Here is a 19929-nt window from a genome sequence, read left to right on the forward strand (position 1 = left end):
ATAAGAGCAATTGTGAAGATACAATGTTTATTTGTCACTTTTTAAAAAGTTTTATCATATATATTTATGAAGATAAAAAAAGCAACACCAAAAAGGCATTTAAATATACAAAGTCAAAGAATCACAGTAAATCACAACATATCGCTTTGTCATGCGAGTAACATTAAGATACAATTTCACTTTAATACTTGATGAAAAAACGCATTGCCTTGTACAGTATAATCTTCAACACTGAGCTGTTTTCAAACAATGTTTTTTTTCTTTCTTTCTTTTAATACACATGCTCCAGTCACAGCTAAGCTAAAATAGAAGCACTCAAACATCATCACATTGCTTAAAAACTTTAAAGGACTAATAATGCATATTACTTGTATTTTGTTACAAGAGTTATTTCAGTGTCACACTGTCAGTGAGAATTCTTCCTGAAGATAATAATACCACACTGCATGTAATAAAACATTTTCCTTAATCCATCCTAGTCTTACAGGGGAATGGTTTCATATCCTAATTTGCGAACATACCCCCTTAAACCACTATTCACTTATCAAATCCTTTATGTTCAGTGGTTTCAGATGCAATTGATCTTTCTCAGTTGTTGTACAGGCGCTGAGCAGGCTGTTTGAAGTAGCTATAACGGCGCTCAGAAGGTGAATAGCGTGTTCTTGCGAGGTTTTGCCTGTTGAGGGCGCCGCGGGTCAGCTTCCTGTGCTCATTATAGACTCTGGCACGCGGCACTGAGAGCAGAATGGTGCTGCAGGGCAAGGGGCTGCCCCATGCTGCTAACCGCCAAGAAACGTGACGGCTGACTGGCAGTGGCCTAAAGGGGTAGATTGACAAATCACAAGCCAACATAACCACAGTTACAACTTGGAAATATAGGTTACATGTCCATGTGAAATCAATGGATGTGTTTTCTTTATATTTTTGGAAAAATTAAAAACACAACAACTATAATGTCACAGAAGATTGCAGCCTTAAATGTATGCTGAATATGGTTTATATTATAATTTTAAGCAGCAAACATTTTCAACATTGATAATGATAAATGTTTTTGAGCAGCAAATGAGCATATTAGAATTATTTCTGAAGGATCATGTGACACTGAAGACTAGAGTAATAATGAAGCTGGAAATTCAACTTCGCCATCACAGAAGTATAGAAAACGATTATTTTAAATTGTAAAAAATATTTCACAATATTGGTAGCTTTTACAGTTCTGTTTCACAACATATTATGTACTTACTGTAATAAAGACACAACAAGGTAGTACTAACCCCTAAAGTGTTACCTTACACTACTCGGTACCTTTGTGGGTATATACACTGTAAGTACATTGCAAGTGTGCTTTTAGTTGCTTAAATAATCAATATTAGCTCAATTCTAGCTGAATAAATTATTCTAGCTGAAAATGCCTAATTGTCTTTAAACTTACCTAGCCACGTCCTCTGTTTCTTCATCCGAACCGAGGTCTCCCTGATCGGGCCTCATCTGGTACACAGACATGCTGGGGTGCTCGATTAACATGTTCTCAAGAATGCTTGTGTCAGCTGAGCCAAGTGACTGGTTCTCTACACAGAAAGCTTAAATTACTTTAAGACAACAACATTACTAATGATCCAATTAGGCATGAATCAAAGCAGGGTCGGCACCTAAATTCAAGTGGCAAATTATTATTTTTTCTTGCACAGGCCCAATGAGTAACCTATACAATAAGGGATACTGAGGCTATAGTTGTCACAGAGGGGTGTTTGCCACAAAGATGATATCTCAGTAACTATCCTCCGGTTTCACAGACAAGGCTTAAACCTAGTCCCAAACTAAAATGCATGTGTCAGCTGTCTTAACTGAAAGCAATTTGCACTGTCCTATGTCAAAACATGTCAGTGCCATTGTTTTGTCTCAAGATGCACACCAGTAATGTTTTTTAAGGCACTTTAATAAAAGCTACTTAAATGTTCTAATTGTACTAAGGTCTAATCCTAGTTTAATCTAATCTAGTTTAATTAAATCTAAGCCCTGTCTGTGAAACCAGGCCTATAAGTTTTAAAATCAGAATTAAACATGTGCAGCTTCTCTGTCAGTGGAATTTATTATGAAAATTTCTATTATTATTATTTTTATATCTAAATTTCTTTGCTATAGCTGTTGGATAAAGAACTGAACGCAATACAACCACACTAGCATGCATTGAAGATTATGAAGGTTGATTTGAACTGAAACTGAACTGATCCTAACTCAGTACAAGGGTATTTATTTTTGTCACGTTTCTTAGACGTTACACGTTTATATCATTTATTTATTACAATCTATGTAATATATTTATTACTAATGTTAACATTTGCATTTTTCATGAATTGTTTTGTTTCATAATTGTTTTACTGTTTTAATTATGCTGAATATTTCAAATAGACTGTTTAATGGCCAATTGCTTCTTTGACAGTTTACCCCATACACTGCGACAACATGACATGCTTTTAAAATGTTACAAAAGGTCAATGTGTGTTCAGTGAACTGCCTCAGTCACTATCGTTTATTACAGTGGATCTCAACCTTTTTGACTTCAAGGTCCCTAATCCCTATGAAAACAACCAAATACTAAGAAATATTTAGTTTTTAATTGCTTAGCTTATTTTAATGCGCGTTTTGTCTTATTTTAAATAATAAAGTCATCTTAAGGCCCACTTGGAAGTTTGTTGAGGCCCCCTAATGGGCCCCGGCCCCATGGTTGAAAACCACTGGTATTACTAGAAATGTAAGTAATGACTCTCACACTTTAAGCGTTATAAAATGTGATTATTATTAACAGCAATTACTAAACTGACAAAAGTGAACTTTTATCAATAATTGGTTACCATGTATCTTTATGATGACCCATTCTCCATCATCAAACTCAAGGAGGTTTGCACAGTTATCAGTTTCCTCTGCAACATCACTGTTCTTCTCTTCTCTTCCCACCAGCTGTGCAAGGATTCTGCTGATCATTTTCTGTTATGGTTTAGCCTTAGCCAGACTGCTACCTGTTAAAAAAATAAAAATAAAGAGTTATGTTGCCCTCTAGAGGAATTGACCTCCATTGCAATATTTTCCCTTAGTTATACTAAAAGATTTTGTAATGAGCATATTTAGCATGCAAATATCTGCTGTTGCTGTTTATATAAGCTGTTGGTGGAAAGTACCGTGCAGAATGTTTCAGGTGTCAAATTAGACAGCCTTATGTAACAATAAATGTAAGGTCATGTTCTGCTAGCCTGGTTCAGCTGATGCACTTGGTATGTACCAGCTGGTTGAACTGAGACATGGTGTTCCTTTACACAGATCACTTATTTTTAACACTGTCTGGAATTATTTTCTAAATTTAGCTTCTTTATTTTATTTTTTACTAAATTCATATATGATTCAGATATAGACTCCTGTACAGGATCAGATATGTCCAGGCATGTCGGCATACTCTGCTAAAGGCAAATTTCCCAAAGAAAAATTGCAAACTTAATTGTGAGAGCCCACTGTACAGACACAGACCTGATTCTTTTTACAGGTTTGAATAGCATCCATTACAAAGAAAACTTGTTTGTACCAGCATAACATTTCAAAAATGTAATTGAATTAAATTGTAGCTCCCTTTTAAATAGGCTACAATTAAACGTTATATGAAATAGCTGGTTTATTTATGCTAGTAGCCTAATAATGTAAAATTTTTACGACTTTACGATGTGTATTGATAGTAGTTTTTTGGGGGGTTAGGCTATATATTAATAAATTATATATATATAATTTCAGTTAAAGCTAGCCTAATTTCAACACTGTTATGTTTATTTTTGAATATCCTAAAATTATCCCCAATATACGTCAGAAGTGGGACAGGAAGGAGTGATCAGCTGTAGCCCTGACCATGTAAAGCATCTAGACTTGTTTACAGTCAAGCACTGAATGTACTGTACATTTATTTAAAGCAACTGAAGTAGCTCTACCATAAACACAACAATAATAATTTCTTCGGATTATCGAAGAAACTATAATGATATAAAGGAGCAACAAAATAATAATAGGCAAACTGCTTTTGTGTAGTCTAAGTTAGCCTATATATTATATTCTCTTTCAGACATTTTCAAGGGATAAACTAATCAACAGTGTCTAACGTTAAATAGATTTGAGTGTTTAAATAGCTACAAAACAATTAGCTGAAGTTATCTACACGAAGAAACAAAACACATTCACAAATTTGACATTTCAGAAAGATGCGGTAAAATCTAAATAACAACGTTTAGTTTTGCCCACCTTATTGTCAGAAACGTAGTTTTTGCAGCTTGATCTAAATTGTGTTGTAGTCGCTGCCGTCGGTGTACAGTCTGGACTTGTTTATGTACCCGAGGCTCCTCCCCCTTGTTCTTGACTGTACTCGACCTGACGTCAACAAGCTCTACCCATGAGGCATGTCAGTGGCATTCGTACGCGGATGTTCTTGTTTACATCGGAAGTCTCACAGGTGTTCACAGATAGGCTTTCATATACAATAGGCCTACTATAGAAAAACAGGCATCTATTCAAAGTCGCAGACGCTGATTGGAAGATTTGCATCTCCTTCTGTGCACATGTAGCCTATGTCAAATTGACTGTGCTGCATTTACACAATTAAAACACAAGTGAAATGCACAAGTCTGTAACTCTTTTTTTAGCGCTGTCTCAACTAATCGTAAATTAGTGTCAAGTAGCCTGCCCTGAGAGCAGTTGTTTTAACCAACCTAACTGACAACACAGACATTAGTGCATGAATTTATTGTGATAATTTGCTTGTTTAAAATTATTATGCCATCCTCATCACCACTCCCAATTTAATAAAAAAAAATATATATATATATATATATATTTAGTGTTTTTGATTAACTATTTTTACTTTATTGCATCACCCTTTTGCTCCTGTTAGCCTATTTATTTGTTTGTTTGTTTGTGAACTATCCCTTTAAGTCACACTATACCACCCTTCAAGGGGACAGAAGTTGTTAAAACAAACAAACAATGTTTTAACAACTTCTGTCCCCTTGGAGGGTGGTAGTGTGACTTAAAGGGATAGTTCACCCAAAAATTAAAAGTCATCATTTACTCACCCTCAAGTTGTGCCAAATCTGTATGAGTTTCTTTGTTCTGTTGAACACAAAATATTATATTTTGAAGAATAATGTTGCAGAGAGTTGACGGCACCCATTGACTTACAGTATAAAAAAAAAATACTGGAAGTCAGTTGGTGCCGTCAACTGTCTGGTTACTAACATTCTTTAAAATATCTGTCAACAGAAGAAAGGAACTCATAACATGTTTGGAACAAATTGAGGGTGAGTAAATTATGAAAGAATTATAATTTTGGGGTGAACTATCCCTATGGGACTAGAGGTTAAAACAGTATAGGGACAGTATTGAATCACCTGAGCCAATAGTTCCTTATTTTACTTGTTTATCTCTAATCTCAAAATGTCAGAAAAGACCAACCTTATGATAAACATTTTCAAATGATTTAGGCTATATAGGCCTGGGATTTTGGCCTACAGTAATCTAACTGGATCTTGAAGAGTAAATGCATAAACTAATCTATAGGATGTTGCAATCTCAATGATGCCTCATGTGCCGTGTGTTCATATTGATATTGTCATAGAGAGATAGAAAACACAAATTAAAGCGAGAGGACCCACAAGGCAATCTGCTCGGCTCCCCGTCAGATGAGCAGGCTCCAGAATTGTGCAAGTAACTTGAGCAATCCCACTCTGATTTCACCCAAAGTGACTTTAACAGGCGTTGCTACAGCTCCTCTTTAAAGAACAAAAGGTAAGCTCTTTAAAAATATATATTTTTATCATATTAATGCACATCAAAATGATTTATTATAACAGTACTGAAATAGACTTTGTTTTGTTTTAAAATGACATTTTTAAAGATAATATTGTGTAATCCAAAATGTCGAATATCTCACAATTGTCATAAGAGTATCTTAGTTTATATTATTTCCCCATCATTCGATTGCAGATTGTGAAATATAAATAATGTCCGTGATAATAGTTGCTATCATGAAATCATTTGAAATGACAAGAGTTGAAACACACGTAGACACTCAAATGCTTTGCCAGTTCATGTGCAGCATCTGAGAATATAACAGTAACTAGGCCTGTTATATTCTCAGATGCTGCACGTGAAGCATTTGAGTGTCAACGTGACTTTCAGTTCTTCTCATTTAAGGGGGAATTATTATTTTTCTGACATCATCACCATGAGCGGGCGAGTGGATGACGTTATGCAGCTTTGCTGTGAGGTCTCGGCCAGCAGGGAGATGAAAGCAGCAGTGAAGAGCTCTGGAAAGGGAGCTGCAGCGGCTGGTGGAGGGGCTTTTGTCGGGGGAATGGTTGGAGGCCCAGCCGGTATAGCTGTTGGTAAGATCATGCCTCTGTTTCCCGCTTGCAATCCACAAACTTTCATCTACTTTCATCATAGGGTGGTGTTATATTGTCTTGTTTTTTTATTTTTTCGCACATCCCTTTCACTAAGGCGACACCATCAACACCAAAAGAGAATTAAAAGCACATAGGTTATGTATGTTATAGTATAGACAGATATTATAAACACAAGATTAATTATTTTAATCTTTTGATAGCCCTGATATTTTTGTTACAACTTTTTAAAAAAAGTTTAATACTATCATTAAGCTTTATAAGTAGAGCTTTAATATAAACAGATAAATCAATAATATGCTGCGTATGAATCTGTTGATATATATAGGTGGTACTTTGGGAGGTCTCATTGGAACTTGGATGACCAGTGGCCTGTTTAAACCTCTTCCTGAGATCATCATGGAGCTGCCTCCTAAATATAGGGAGAAACTGTACTCTGATGTCATGGCTGCACTGGGCACACTGGACTGGATAGATGCCACTAGCCTCATTGCTCTGGTTATGGGCAGTGCCACTCTGCAAGAACGAGTGCTTGCTGCTATACTCTAGTATGCCACGAAAGAGCTCAAGGCCGAAGTGCAGTATGAAAAATTGCCACTAAAGGGTTAATGTCAACAGCCAGGGTTTCCAAGACCTGGGCTGCGTTCCAGTCAAAAATTGTCATGCCCTTCACTTGCTAACTTCCCTCCGCCTCGTTCACTCGGATGTACGTCATTGCGTTGCACGAGTGCCCACTACAGGCGGAAACTGCAATGGGCTGAATTGGAACGTCCTAAGCCCTTGATCACTTGGAATCAGCTATGGAGTTGATTTATTATTAAAAAATGTTTCCCCTTTAAGAATTTGTTTAATGCAGCATCCAAATGTATATAGGTGTGCTTGGGTTGTTTTAAATAAAAAAAATATATAATTGATATATCATAGAGTAAGTTGTTTGTTGTGGTGGTGATTAGACAAGATCTGTGGTGACGTCACCATCGTACTGCATTGTGGGATAGGCTATATGTCCCTGAAGTGTATATGAAGTACTCGCTCCCTCTGTCAAAATTGAGGGAACGATGGTCTGTCCAACTTCCCTCGTCCACTTTACGAAGTGGAACGCACTTCAAAATGGCGGCAGGGATCCCCCCGAGAGGACGTGCTTATAGGGAAGTTCACAAGTACATAGGGAACTGGAACGCAGCCCTGCTCCTGTTTGGTTATGTATTAGATAATCCTGTTGCTTTTGTACTCATGTTCATGTTTTTTTGCAACTCCTGTTCAGGGTCCTCTTAACCTTCTTCTTCTCTTTCTATACCAGTGCCATTTAAACCATTAGCTATTTCTGTACAATACATGTTGCTCTAATAAAGCGCATGTCGTGTCTGTGGCTAAATATATTCTCTAATATATATATATATATATATATCATCTTTGGGATGGATTATTATTTTATTAATTTGATATGTTTTACTAATTATATTTTATATCATTAGTAAATGATACAGAGTTTAAACCAATAAACTTTTTTTTCTTTTTTATATAGGATATATACAGGTGAAAAGTTTGAAACACGTTACAATTTTTTATGTTTTTGAAAGAAGTATATAGTTCTCATCAACCCTGCATTTGTTTTATCAAAAATTCTGAAAAAACAAAACAAAACAGTAATTGTGAAATTTTAATACAGTTTTAAATAATGGTTTTCTATTTTAATATACTTGAAAATATAATGTATTTATTTGATGCAAAGCTGAATTCACTGATGAATAAAAAGTTATAAAGAACATAATTTATTCAAAATAGAAATATTTTCTATCAATATAAATCTTTTTATCACTTTTTATCAATTTAACACATCCTTGCTGAATAAAAGGTTTTTTGTTTTCAAAAAAGGGGAAAAAACTACTGACCCCAAACTTTTGAAAGGTAGCCTATAGTGTATATTGTTACAGACGATTTACATGCTGTTTTTATTTATTTATTTATTTTTACTTTTTATTCATCATCAAAATAAAATAAAAAATGCCATAAAAGTTGTATAAAAAATAATACAAATATTAAGCAGCGCAACTGTTTTCAACATTGATAATAAATATATAAAAATGATTTCTGAATGATCATGTGACACTGGGACTGGAGTAATGGAAATTCAGCTTTGTATGTCAAGTTTCTATATTAAAATAGAAAGCCATTAATTTAAATTATAATAATAATTCACAATATCACTGTTATTTTTCTGTATTTTGATAAATAAATGCAGGCTTCATGAGCATAAGAGACTGCTTTCAAAATAGTAAATGATTCCAAACTGGTATTCAAACCTTTGATTGATGCTGAAATTGATTGATGCTGAAATTGATTGATGCTGGAAATGATATAATTTGCCATAACGGTATCAACGAAGGTTTGAATGACTCAGCTTGAGAATGCAGTCATTATTACTTTTAAATGATTATCGTCGAATATGTAGGCTACTTATATTTCCTGCAATGTTTTCAGTGTCACAATTTTACAGAATGTTAACATTTATTATTTATTTAATTAAATTCGTTTTACTACAACGACCTGAAAATAAATTCAATAGATTGTTTGACACGTAGCCTATTTTGTGTCCATCTGACTAGTGAAATACAGTCAACTAGCCTATTCAAATGTTTAGACATTAAGCGCGCGGAAGTGCATTGGCTAAATAGGAATTCTTGAATGTGATACCGAAAGTAACTTTACAATTAAAACCTGCTCGAGTTTAAAGAAAGACACTCAGGTAAGAACTGCGAAGCCTTGTTAAGTAGTAGTTTATCAAGCTAGAGAGGCTAGAGACTTTTTTTTTTAAATGCAGGGCGTCGATATTTTCTCAAACATGAAAAGTACCGAGGGCTCCAAAATACCCGAAATGATTAAAGATTTTGTGTGTCGTTTGCAATTTTTCCTCTTCCTTGTTTATTGATATTTTCAGGACGTCAAAATGGCAAATCGAAAAGATGATATAATGAAACTCTGCTGTGAAATCTCGGCAAATAAGAAGATACAAGCAGCATTTAAGAACTCGGCGAAAGGAGCCGCAGTTGCTGGTGGAGGTGCTTTTGTAGGAGGTCTGATCGGAGGTCCAGCTGGTATAGCTGTTGGTAATGTTTAAACCCGTGATTTCTTGTAATCCTCAAACGTCTAGGTAACTTATTAACCACAAGATGGTGCTATAGATTGGTTTTATTTATCTAAATTGCTTACAGGTGCTGCTCTGGGAGGTGTGCTGGGAGGATGGATGACCAGTGGCCAGTTCAAGCCACTTCCTGAGATCATCATGGAGTTGGCTCCTACACAGCAGGAGAAACTGTACTCTGATATCATGGCAGTAATGGGTACACTGAAATGGACTGACCTCACTCAGTTAATAGCTCAAGTTAACGGGAATACCACTCTACAGGAGCAGGTTCTGGCTGCTATACTCAATTACACTAAAACCCAGCTCAAAGCTGATGTGAAGTTTGAAGATTGAACCCTGAGGGTGAATGTCGCTGCAAGTTACCCTTTTAAGTGTATATAACTTTCTGGGTTTTCTTTACAGAGTTAGCCTACTTAGGTTTAACTATTGACTTTAAACTAATGACTATTGGCATTTTGTTAGCAAAAAGTGTGATAAAGGTGTATTTATAGTTAAAATATCTTCTGATGTATAAGAAACTGTAGCGCGACTAAAAATGGTTGAGAAACACTGGGCTATTTGGTAGAACTATAAGTCCAGTGTTGGGAATCTAGAAGAATGTGGTTGCTGCTAGTTCGCTACTGTTTACATTCTTGATGTCACATGTAAAATGTAACCCTAATCCTTCCCTCTGGTCATTTTGACCCGGACTTATTAGGCAATAGCCTATATTATTTTATATAATATATATATTATTAAAATTAAACATTGTGTTCATCGGAGTGGTCCAAGACTTAAGGACATTTCACACTTGGACTTGGAATACACACACAACATAACACACACACAACATTTACTGGATTCAAGGAGTTTGTGTGGTTTAAATAAAAAAATAACAAATCCTTCCCTCGTGGGTTTGACGTTCATTATAATGTAAGTATTTATTTTTTTCTCAAAAGAAATATATAATATTCTGGCACAATCTAGCCTAGAACACACACACACACACACACACCTTTTGTTCGCTGTAATTTCTACTTTGTCCAACAGGTGGGCCTATTGTTGGTTGTTTCGACAATTGTATGTTGAGGTGATGCTCCGATGGATATCAAATTAAAAGTAATTGCAGCGGAGCAAAGAGCAAAGTGATGCTTATATGAGCGGAAGTGATGTCACTTTCACTTTCTCTATCTTAAATAACGTCAACAGAAGAAACGGAGGTAATATAGCCTACCAAAAGTTTTATGAAAGCTGTGATGTAGTTTACAAGACGTGCCTATTGTTAAATATTGTCAAAAGCAGATGTAGGCCATGGGAATGTACATATTTTATATAATTGTAGCTTTAACATTATTTACTTTGATTTGTATCACAACTACGACAGTTGCAGTTACAGTCTTGTTTGTTAGAACCCGTTTAGGCCTACGACACTCTGCGCAGTGTTATCAACTTGCATTTGAGAATAGACAGCTCTTTGATACATTTTTCTCCTTCCCAGGCAGTGCTTTTGAACACAACACAATGAAGCGTCAAATAGACGATGTAATGGGGCTCTGCTGTAAAATATCAGATAGCAGGCAGATTAAAGCAGCAGTACAGCACTCAGCCAAAGGAGCTGCTACCGCGGGCGGAGGGGCGTTTTTAGGGGGGCTACTCGGAGGGCCACCCGGTATATTTATTGGTATGTATTGGTTTAATTTTTTGTCATCCACAAACTTTGACTTACTGCAGTTCTTAACCACAAGGTGGTGGTATAATATCTATAAACAACTGTGTATTGTTATCTGGCGCCAGCGTTGACTAAAATAAAATATAAACAAAACCTACTTCAACTTAATTGACTTCAGCTATATTGCCAAGTCAATTTTTTAATTCTTCATACAATAATTTTTATTTAGTTTAACTTTATGTAGGCTACTAAAATAAAGCATTAAATACCCCCCTTTGCTGTTCTAAATTCACTGTAAACCACATCTTCATTGGGCGTATTGCTTTTTATAAAACGGTTAGTCCATAAGATATTTTATTTTAATATTTCCTCAATGCACATCAAGTAATTTATGTGTGTAGAGTACCCTACAACATGGCTATATAATAATAATAATAATAATTACAACGTGGCTTAACAATCAGAATCAAGGACCGGAAGTCAGGAACTATTCTATAATGGTCTATAATATTTATAATACCGGTTTACATTTATAATTTCTAGTTTATACTATAAAAAAATTAACAATTATTCAAAATTAATTCAAAATATGAATCAATGGTACTAAAAACAGTATGTTGATCTTTTTGTAATAATATCTAAACACAATGTTGGCCTATATGAAAAATTAAGGAAGTTTGATTAAAGCATGTAGAAAAAGTTGGAATTGCAAAACAAAAAAATACAGAGAACATTTAGTGAACAACTTAAAATTTGATGATCTATTGTATTATGTAGGTGGTGCTCTGGGAGGTGCTGTGGGATGGTGGATGACTAATGATAAATTCCAGCCTCTTCATCAGATCATAATGGAGATGCCTCCTCAACAAAAGAAGAAACTGTACTCTGACGTCATGGCAGTACTGGGCAATCTGGATTGGGTTGACCTGGCTCAACTCATTTTTCTAGTAATGGGTAATTCCTCTATGCAGATGCGAGTGCTTACTACTTTAATCTCGTTTGCCACAAAAGAGCTTGGAGCCAAAGTGGAGTATGGACAAAAATAGTGGGTTAATGTTTCCTGCTTAGTCTAAGCCATGTTTGACTATAGTACCTGAAGCTTTTTTTAGTTTAGGTTTTGTTGTTGTTGTTTTTGAAATCTGTGTTTTTCCTTTTATTTTTCCTTACAATAAAAATTGTAGGCCTAGGTGTTCAGACATTGTTCTTTAATCCAGTTTACCAGAGTAACAGTTTCACAGTAAATGTTTAAAATACTCAAAGAAATCCAGCAAATCTTTTCCGAAATGTGAAATCAAAACCACCTGATGTACCATTTCAGTACAGTTAAAAGAATAGTACATAATTTGCTCACCCTTATGTTTTTGCAAACCCGTCTGACTTCCTTCTGTGGAACATAAAATAATATATTTTTGAAGAATGTTGGTAAGCAAACAGTTTTGTTTACAATTGATTTGCATTGTATGGATCGAAAGCACGTAATATAAAATATATTATTTTGTGTTCTGAAGAAGAAAGAATGTCATACAGGTTTGAAATGACGTTAGAGTGAGTAAATGAGGGCAGAGTTTTCATTCTTTGGTGAACAATCTTTTAGTAGATTTAACTTTTAGATTTGCTATTAATATAAAACATGGGATAGAGATATTTGCGAAGTTTTTGCAGAGTCAGCATTTTTATTATCATTTATGCTAAAATCAATTTGTTTGCTATATGTATTTTACAGCAGAAAATACAGTATTTACAGTATTTTATATATAGAGAATTTGGATGAACAGCAGAGTTTACCTAAGAGAGCACTAATCAATATAACAGTGACTTAAATGACAATGTCTTTATTGATTCAATAATACATACTATTTTCACAAAAATGATGAAATAGTTCAATGTTATTTTAAGGCTACACTCTGTGCAATATATAATGTGTGGCATCATGAGATGTGTTCTAGAGGGCAGACACATTGCCCTCAGATGCATGGCTGAAGCAAGAACCGAAGCTGCCGGAGAGCACAGCTGCTGCAGCTAATAAGACCGCAGCAGGCTCTAAACTGTGTGTGAGAAACTGTTAACGGTGTGTTTGGCTGGGGAAAGGACATGTACCTCTGTGAAACAAAGAAGATTAGTTTTTTTTTTGAGCTGAAGAGATTTAAGTTGTAAACCTTTTTGTTTGATTATTAAATACACCTGCATACTGAAGAGACTGTTGAAGCTGTTTAGGGAACTTTCACAAACTAAAGATCCTGAACCTCTCTGTAACACATTGTAACATGATTAACACAGCGGTATTTCACTGCTGCAGGAATAACCCATGATCACATGCTCTTTTAAGATCCTTAATTTATTTTCCATTTGTTTTTACCTAGCACGTCATATACACAACCAATCAAGTTTTGGGCCGGCAAGATTTTTTTATGATTTTTTACTCAAGTATAATAAATATAAAATGATCCTTCAGAAATCAAGAACATTTCTTATTGTTTTCAATGTTAAAAACAGTTATGCTGCACTGTAAAACAATTCTTGTCAAATTAACAGTAACTTACTGGCAACAGTTATCCAGTAGTTGCTGTATTTCATTCAACAGTAAAATTACCGTAACATTACAGTAGTGTTAAGTATACTGTAAAATTAAACACATTATTTTACTGTAATTTTTACCATGTTTAAGTACAGTATTACACCGTTGATTTTTAATAATACTGTATAGTATTATACAGTTATGAAATGTTATTTTATTTATTTTATAGTACTACTGTGTAAAAAACAGAAATATTATTTTAACTGTTAATGGAAAATGAAAAAAAATAATAATAATTGAAGCTTTAACTGCACAACAAGGTTTATTGTGTATTAAAATCAGTGAATAATTCATGGTAGAGTATTAATGTACCTAATGAAGTAATTAACAAAAAATAAAGGAATGTAAACACACTGCATGTCATGTTTGGTTTTGTCATGTAGATTGAGATTACAGGCCCTATCACACCCCCGGGGCAATGAAGAGCCAGGCACGACGCAAGTGTTTTTTGCTAGTTTCAGCCCGGAACAGAAATCATTTTCATGTCCTGCATCATGTTGTTTAAATAGCAAATGCATGATGCTCATTAGTTTCTTCATATTGCGTTAGTAGCTTTACCAAATCAGTAAAATAATAAAAATTGCACTACGAAATATCTCCATGATTAGCCTGATTTTGCACTTCCTGCTTTACCCCTGCTTGAGAATTTCCATGGTGAATGACCTTAGAAAGCACACGAGTGGTTTTGTTTACACATTTTGGTTCACTTACAAAAAGGGCAGTGTGAAAGCGAACCACACATTGTATTTGGTCCGGACCAAAGCAAGTGAACTAGTGGACTTTCCTGGTGTGAATACACCCGCCCTATAGGGTGTATTCACACCAGGAAAGTCCACTAGTTCACTTGCTTTGGTGGGTGTTGTATCGACTGAGTTTTTCATTATAAGAGGTATGTGGACTGCCAAGAAATTAAGGATGTTTTCATGTTTAGAAAATGCTATTCATTTTTCTCATTACAAAATTTATTTTAAACTGAAAAGAGGTTGGCTATTGAACCACAGTGTCTCACTCTTCTACCCAAACTTCTAATACACACGCTCCCCCACACCACTACCCTAACCAACCCATGCGTATCCTATGCACGTAAAAAATCACTTTCGCGTGTAAATTACACGATAAACACACTGCGTGCTTTAGAGATGCATTTAGTGTGAGGGGGTTGTTTGTGGTACAATTCATATGGTTTCCTGGAGAGCAGCAGGTCTCTGCTTTTCTTAGAATGGCCTCTCTGATGTCATAAGCTACAGAGCACACTCACACACCGTGAGAACTAACAGACTTAAGAGGTGAAAACCACACTGCAAATATAAGTGCAAACAAATCAAATGAAATACTTCAAACATTACACAAGAATGCAGTGAAACCCTCGGTGCTGACATGTCATTTATTTTTTGTACAAAAGGGTTGTCAAGGTGGTTGTATAACCTCAGTTGTTAGCCAAGAAAAATACAGCTACTTCCTCATATTAAGGTGTATGCATTCGCTGTCTGTCGTCTAAATGGGACACATTGCATGCTTTCAGGCAAAACATGAAAAGACACATTAAACCCTTTTAGATCTACATGCACTCAATGAAGACCTTACCTTAAAGGAGTAGTTCACCAAAAAATAAAAATAAATAAATAAAAATAAAATTCAGTCATGTTTTCACTCACCCTCAAACTTCACCCACCCTCCTGTAATTTCCAACCTGAATGACTTTCTTCCCTCTGTGGCTATTTTTTTTTGATATGTCTTAGTGGAAGTCACCGTGGAAGTCACCAACATTCCTCAAAATATCTTATTTTGTGTTCCATAGAACAACAAAAGTCATAGGTTTGGAACAACATAAGGGTGAGTAAATGATGACAGGATTTTGAGGTTTGGGTAAACTAACAAAAGCACTTTTATTTATATAGCACTTTATGCAATACAGTGATAAACAGGAAAATAATGATCAATGATGCAAATAATTAAATTCTGCTGTAACGCAACTCTGAAAAAGGCAATAATGTCATTATTCAGCTGAAGTCAGTTCAGTGTTGACAGTAAAGGGTTGTATTACGAAATGAGTTCAATTCAGCTATAAGCAGCTCTATTGAAGACATTATAGTGTCTTGTTTGTAATGCAAAGAAATGGAGCTTGTATTTAGACACAGCTTTTCTTTAAACCATATAATGAACTTTGCTTCTCTAGTTCCCAATCAAGCTCTAAGACTGTGATGTGTTGGAGTTTCTGTACAGTAAGACAGTGGTGTTTCTTTGGTAGTTTTCTTTGGTAATGAGTCTCTGATCAAGTAGTTTGCATTTGAACAAACTTGTGGATTTCCTCTTCTATTTTATCATGTCCAATGAAAGTAAACAACAGGGATGTGTGTGAAAGTTGATCTCACCTGATGCGCTGGTTTTGTTACTGTAAATACACATTTTTCCAGTGTGCCAAAAAGTCATGGAAATTATATGCAAAAGAAAAAGGTGTTTTTTAAAGAGTTGTTTCTATTTCTCCCACCACAGTTCTTATGAGTGCAGAAAACTTGCTCAGCTTGTATGTGCACATCACAACTCAACTATTTTATGACTTTTCAGCTCTGCATGCCCTGGTGAAAGTATGCTATCTCTAACCACTTTCAGAGTAATTGCCTATGCAAGATGGCTGTTTTTGTTTTGTAATCAACACACTTTGTTTGACTTGTTCAACCAATCAATTGTTAGTACACATCTAAAAATAGATGGTTATGTAGAGCTTCTTTACTTATATAAAACTTCTATTTAGACCTCCTGAAGAACCCTTTTATGCTGCACCCCAAAACGTCATATACTGACGGGTCTTGACCATACGTCAACATACGACGAAAAGGGTACCCCTATAACGTCAATATGAGACGCAGACATAAGCGCACCAGCAGCGCCTCCTAGCGGTACCCTAACGCATACCTAAACCCAACCATACCCGAATCGTCACATATGGACGTTAAAGGGTACCCTTTTCGTCGTATGTTGCCGTATGGTCAAGACCTGTCAGTATGTGACGTTTTGGGGTGAGACTGTGTTAGCTGAAATGGTTCTTTGCATTGAAAATTATGCTCCTTGGGAAACATATTATGAAACATCACACATAAAGTGGTTACACTTTATTTTAGGGTGTCATTGTTACAGTATAATTATGCATTTAAGTACAGAGTAATGCTAATTAACCACACATAGGCTACTTTGAAATATTAATATTTCAATATTACAAAACTGCGGCTATCACTCCGCCCAAGTAGCAGTGCTTCGCCTTCAGAGAATATAGTTCCCAGTATTTATACGGTTAAAATATGTCTGTGTCTCATGTGACTGTTTTTTGCACACTCTGTGACTATACAAATCACAACATGTAAATAGGAAAATGTTTGCGTTATTTTGTCACTTATTTGGATTACAATGCTAGCTGCAACCATTTACATCCAGTCTTTGTGCTAAGCTAGGCTAGCGGTGGGTGCGTCAAACAGACTTATAGCACGCACGGAGATGAAAAAGGTATGTAAGGACTTATCTAACTCTGGGGGATAAGGTGAATAGGCTAAAGTCCCAAAAAGTCGGAGTGTTCCTTTAACAATTGCTGCTGTATTGACATTTTTGCTACAATCCCCCAATGTAAAAAGAGTCTTGCTACAAGTTTTATTTATAATCTAATTCACATTATGTGCTATTAAGTTGATGGCCTCATTTCTTGATTCTCTGTTGTGCTATAGCAAATAAATTGACAAATGTTTATTTCCTCTAATAATAATTTGGATTATGTCTCACTATCATTCTGTTCATTCTCGTCTTTAACAAATTTCTTAATGGCTGCATGTCACTCTATCGTACCTTGTAGAATTGTGTGTGTGAGTATGTTTTGTAATTTAATGCCAGGGTAATTTAATGCATTGCAGAGTATGGTACATTATTTGTTTTAAATGAAAATATTAAAAACCTCAATAAATTAATGAAGTTAGTTATTTGGGAAATGCGTCTGTGAAAAGGGTCCATTAGAAGTTACAGTCATGTGACCTATTCTACAATACGGAAATCATGTCCCAAAAAAGGATGCAATGTTTTTTATTTTTATTGCAATTGTATCTATCCGAGAAGCAGTCACTGTCCACTCTGATAACACTATATCTTCCGCCCTTAAAGGTTATAGGTCTGCAGTAAGAAGCTGTCTTTAGTGAGGATGCTTCTATTGAAAATATTGAATTTAATATGATCCACACTGTTAATGTTGTAATTATTTCTTCGGTTTATAAACAAACATTTACAAAAACTGGTGTGTGTTTGTGTTTCCCACCAAGTATTTAATACAATACCAAAATATTTTAAAATAATGCTTTTTTATATTGATTGCAAAAGTCACATGGTTCATTTTATACATATCGTGAGCTTAGAATTATAAGGTTCTATCTCCGTTTAGGGTAGTTCTGAGATATTGAGCATCAACGTTTTTACATTCCATCTGGCAAAACTGAGATGGAACATTTTTATTTTATTAATAACTAATAACAATATTTTTTTTTCCAAAAATAAAATTAATAAACACCTAATGGATCAGATTATGTCAAAAACTCAATTTCAACCAAAAGTGGAGATAGAACCTTATAATTCTAAGCTCACGATATGCTAATACAAACCATTTATAATACAATGAAAATAGAGTATTCAAATATATATACAAATACAAAGAAGAGCAAAACAGAAGTCGTAGTAACTCATACTTTAGTGCAAAATACTTAATAACTGCTGGTATCCGTCTCTGTGCATCTGTGGTCAACTGCAAAATATGTTCAATTTCAGCATAGTTCATAATAATAGTTGCTCACATCACGTTCAGAGTCCAGTGTGGGGAGGGTTCATGTGCATGGGCTTTATGTAGCAGTATGGGGAGTAATCCTCCTTTTCCAACTGGTTGTTGAACCACTTGGTGGGCACCTGGTACCCGTTCTTGTCTTCGAGATCCTCATCGCTGGACGTCTCAAACTCAGGTAGTGTTGGTGATTCCTCTACGGAGTTCTTCTTCCAGTGCTTTACCTTTTTTCTCTTCTGTCCCTGCACCTTTCCCTCTTGTGTGCTGCTCACGCAGTTCCGGCAAACTCTCACGGGCTTGGAAGAGATGTTTGGTATCAAGGCCCGGCTCTTCGAGCAAGCTCGACATACTATATAGCCGCATTTTCGGCAGTGGTGCCTCCGAGTGGCGACATTGAAGTTCCTTGTGCAGCGCATGCAGATGGCTGAAGCCTTGTCAGGGATCCAGGTGGTAGCAAACTTATCTGCATCATTGTCAGTGGGGAGGCCCTTAGTTTGCATGCGGAGGGTCTTGCACTTCTCAATGTGCCCCATCCATGCAATTTTTTCCTCAGGCGAGGCTGCCGACACGTAGAAAGACTTGTGTGGCATGCGGATGAGCCATTGGTTGGCCATGGCCATTCCGTCTTCCATATCTTCCTGCTGCACCTCCTCCAAAGGAACGATCTTCTTCTTATTGTTCCAGCAACCGGGCACCATGACGCTACCATAGACCAAGATGTCGTTGAAGAGGAAGAACACTTTGGGTTTGGGTCCACGCCTGCACAGCTTCAACAAGCAGCCCTCTCCCACAAGAATACGCCCGGGTTTTAGAAGCATCTTCCCAGCGCGGCCAAAAGATCTCGCCACCACCCTGATTCGCTCACGGTTCTGAATAGCAAAGGTCAGATCATCCATTGTTGCTGCCTGTAAAACGTAAAAATATTGACAACGTCAAATTGATTTCAATGTACCGGTGTTGTTGTTTTTTTACAGTACTTTCAAACCAACACTTCAAGTCAAGGTTTCACCCAAAATAAAATTATACAATAAAATTATACAATATAGACATAAAATAAATATTTGAACATCTTAATAATGATTTCACCAAGGAGCTACCACATACCTGATTGGCGTGGAAAGCAGTGAATTGTTGGGTAAACAGACTTTGTATCTGTTCGCAGTTCCCTCGTTCCAAAAAAACTTTATGAAAATACTCCTCTGTGTTCAGCACTACAAATCACTTCTTTCTCTTTGCAGATTGGTTGAGACAGACCTTTTATACAGTGTCATAAGTTGTATTTCCTGTTTGAAAAGGGGAAATTCCAGAACTGCTACTATTTTCTAA

At 35.8% G+C, this 19929-nt stretch overlaps 5 protein-coding genes across 7 annotated transcripts; 3 read left to right on the forward strand and 2 right to left on the reverse strand.

The window, feature by feature from the left end:
* Positions 1-10: 10 nt before the first annotated feature.
* On the reverse strand, positions 11-2988 carry LOC306989246 (tumor protein p53-inducible nuclear protein 1). Its single transcript, XM_079594756.1, has 3 exons — positions 2853-2988; positions 1433-1568; positions 11-817 (listed from the first exon to the last, which is right to left on the reverse strand). Exons 1-3 carry the CDS (start codon positions 2980-2982, stop codon positions 589-591), a joined length of 495 nt encoding a protein of 164 aa, XP_079450882.1. The 5' UTR covers positions 2983-2988; the 3' UTR covers positions 11-588.
* A 2731-nt stretch (positions 2989-5719) lies between these two features.
* Positions 5720-7803, forward strand: LOC306989252 (protein C19orf12 homolog). The gene is made up of 3 exons (XM_079594773.1): positions 5720-5814; positions 6223-6413; positions 6760-7803. Exons 2-3 carry the CDS (start codon positions 6254-6256, stop codon positions 6978-6980), a joined length of 381 nt encoding a protein of 126 aa, XP_079450899.1. The 5' UTR covers positions 5720-5814; positions 6223-6253; the 3' UTR covers positions 6981-7803.
* A 1275-nt stretch (positions 7804-9078) lies between these two features.
* Positions 9079-10052, forward strand: LOC306989247 (protein C19orf12 homolog). The gene is made up of 3 exons (XM_079594757.1): positions 9079-9177; positions 9370-9538; positions 9644-10052. The coding sequence occupies exons 2-3, from the start codon at positions 9379-9381 to the stop codon at positions 9907-9909; spliced, it is 426 nt and encodes a 141-aa protein (XP_079450883.1). The 5' UTR covers positions 9079-9177; positions 9370-9378; the 3' UTR covers positions 9910-10052.
* LOC306989242 (protein C19orf12 homolog) lies at positions 9656-12413 on the forward strand. The gene is made up of 4 exons (XM_079594724.1): positions 9656-9918; positions 10606-10775; positions 11054-11236; positions 12002-12413. Exons 2-4 carry the CDS (start codon positions 10712-10714, stop codon positions 12268-12270), a joined length of 516 nt encoding a protein of 171 aa, XP_079450850.1. The 5' UTR covers positions 9656-9918; positions 10606-10711; the 3' UTR covers positions 12271-12413.
* Positions 12414-16895: 4482 nt separating this feature from the next.
* On the reverse strand, positions 16896-19838 carry plekhf1 (pleckstrin homology domain containing, family F (with FYVE domain) member 1). 3 transcript variants are annotated; one of them, XR_013796694.1, is made up of 3 exons: positions 19708-19838; positions 18443-19508; positions 16896-18199 (listed from the first exon to the last, which is right to left on the reverse strand). XR_013796694.1 is itself a non-coding variant. In XM_079605067.1 (2 exons), the coding sequence occupies exon 2, from the start codon at positions 19497-19499 to the stop codon at positions 18627-18629; it is 873 nt and encodes a 290-aa protein (XP_079461193.1). In that variant the 5' UTR covers positions 19500-19508; positions 19708-19838; the 3' UTR covers positions 16896-18626. The 3 variants fall into 3 exon arrangements, 1 of the variants encoding a protein (XP_079461193.1); XR_013796695.1 differs by having other exon boundaries at positions 17873-18182; XM_079605067.1 differs by having other exon boundaries at positions 16896-19508.
* Between the last annotated feature and the right edge of the window lie 91 nt (positions 19839-19929).

Source organism: Phoxinus phoxinus (genome assembly GCF_949152265.1).
Source record: "Phoxinus phoxinus genome assembly, chromosome: 2".
In the NCBI taxonomy this organism is placed as follows: Eukaryota; Metazoa; Chordata; class Actinopteri; order Cypriniformes; family Leuciscidae; genus Phoxinus; species Phoxinus phoxinus.

What these genes read in the sequence shown, in the direction of transcription:
- LOC306989246 (XM_079594756.1), bottom strand. Translation starts at nt 2,982, where the DNA reads ATGATCAGCAGAATCCTTGCACAGCTGGTGGGAAGAGAAGAGAAGAAC. An exon ending in GGTCATCATAAAGATACATG is followed by an intron (nt 1,569 to 2,852) that starts GTAACCAATTAT and finishes CTTTCTGTGTAG; the next exon opens with AGAACCAGTCACTTGGCTCA. An exon ending in GAAACAGAGGACGTGGCTAG is followed by an intron (nt 818 to 1,432) that starts GTAAGTTTAAAG and finishes CTACCCCTTTAG; the next exon opens with GCCACTGCCAGTCAGCCGTC.
- LOC306989252 (XM_079594773.1), top strand. Translation starts at nt 6,254, where the DNA reads ATGAGCGGGCGAGTGGATGACGTTATGCAGCTTTGCTGTGAGGTCTCG. An exon ending in CCCAGCCGGTATAGCTGTTG is followed by an intron (nt 6,414 to 6,759) that starts GTAAGATCATGC and finishes TGATATATATAG; the next exon opens with GTGGTACTTTGGGAGGTCTC.
- LOC306989247 (XM_079594757.1), top strand. Translation starts at nt 9,379, where the DNA reads ATGGCAAATCGAAAAGATGATATAATGAAACTCTGCTGTGAAATCTCG. An exon ending in TCCAGCTGGTATAGCTGTTG is followed by an intron (nt 9,539 to 9,643) that starts GTAATGTTTAAA and finishes AATTGCTTACAG; the next exon opens with GTGCTGCTCTGGGAGGTGTG.
- LOC306989242 (XM_079594724.1), top strand. Translation starts at nt 10,712, where the DNA reads ATGAGCGGAAGTGATGTCACTTTCACTTTCTCTATCTTAAATAACGTC. An exon ending in CGTCAACAGAAGAAACGGAG is followed by an intron (nt 10,776 to 11,053) that starts GTAATATAGCCT and finishes TCTCCTTCCCAG; the next exon opens with GCAGTGCTTTTGAACACAAC. An exon ending in GCCACCCGGTATATTTATTG is followed by an intron (nt 11,237 to 12,001) that starts GTATGTATTGGT and finishes TGTATTATGTAG; the next exon opens with GTGGTGCTCTGGGAGGTGCT.
- plekhf1 (XM_079605067.1), bottom strand. Translation starts at nt 19,499, where the DNA reads ATGGATGATCTGACCTTTGCTATTCAGAACCGTGAGCGAATCAGGGTG.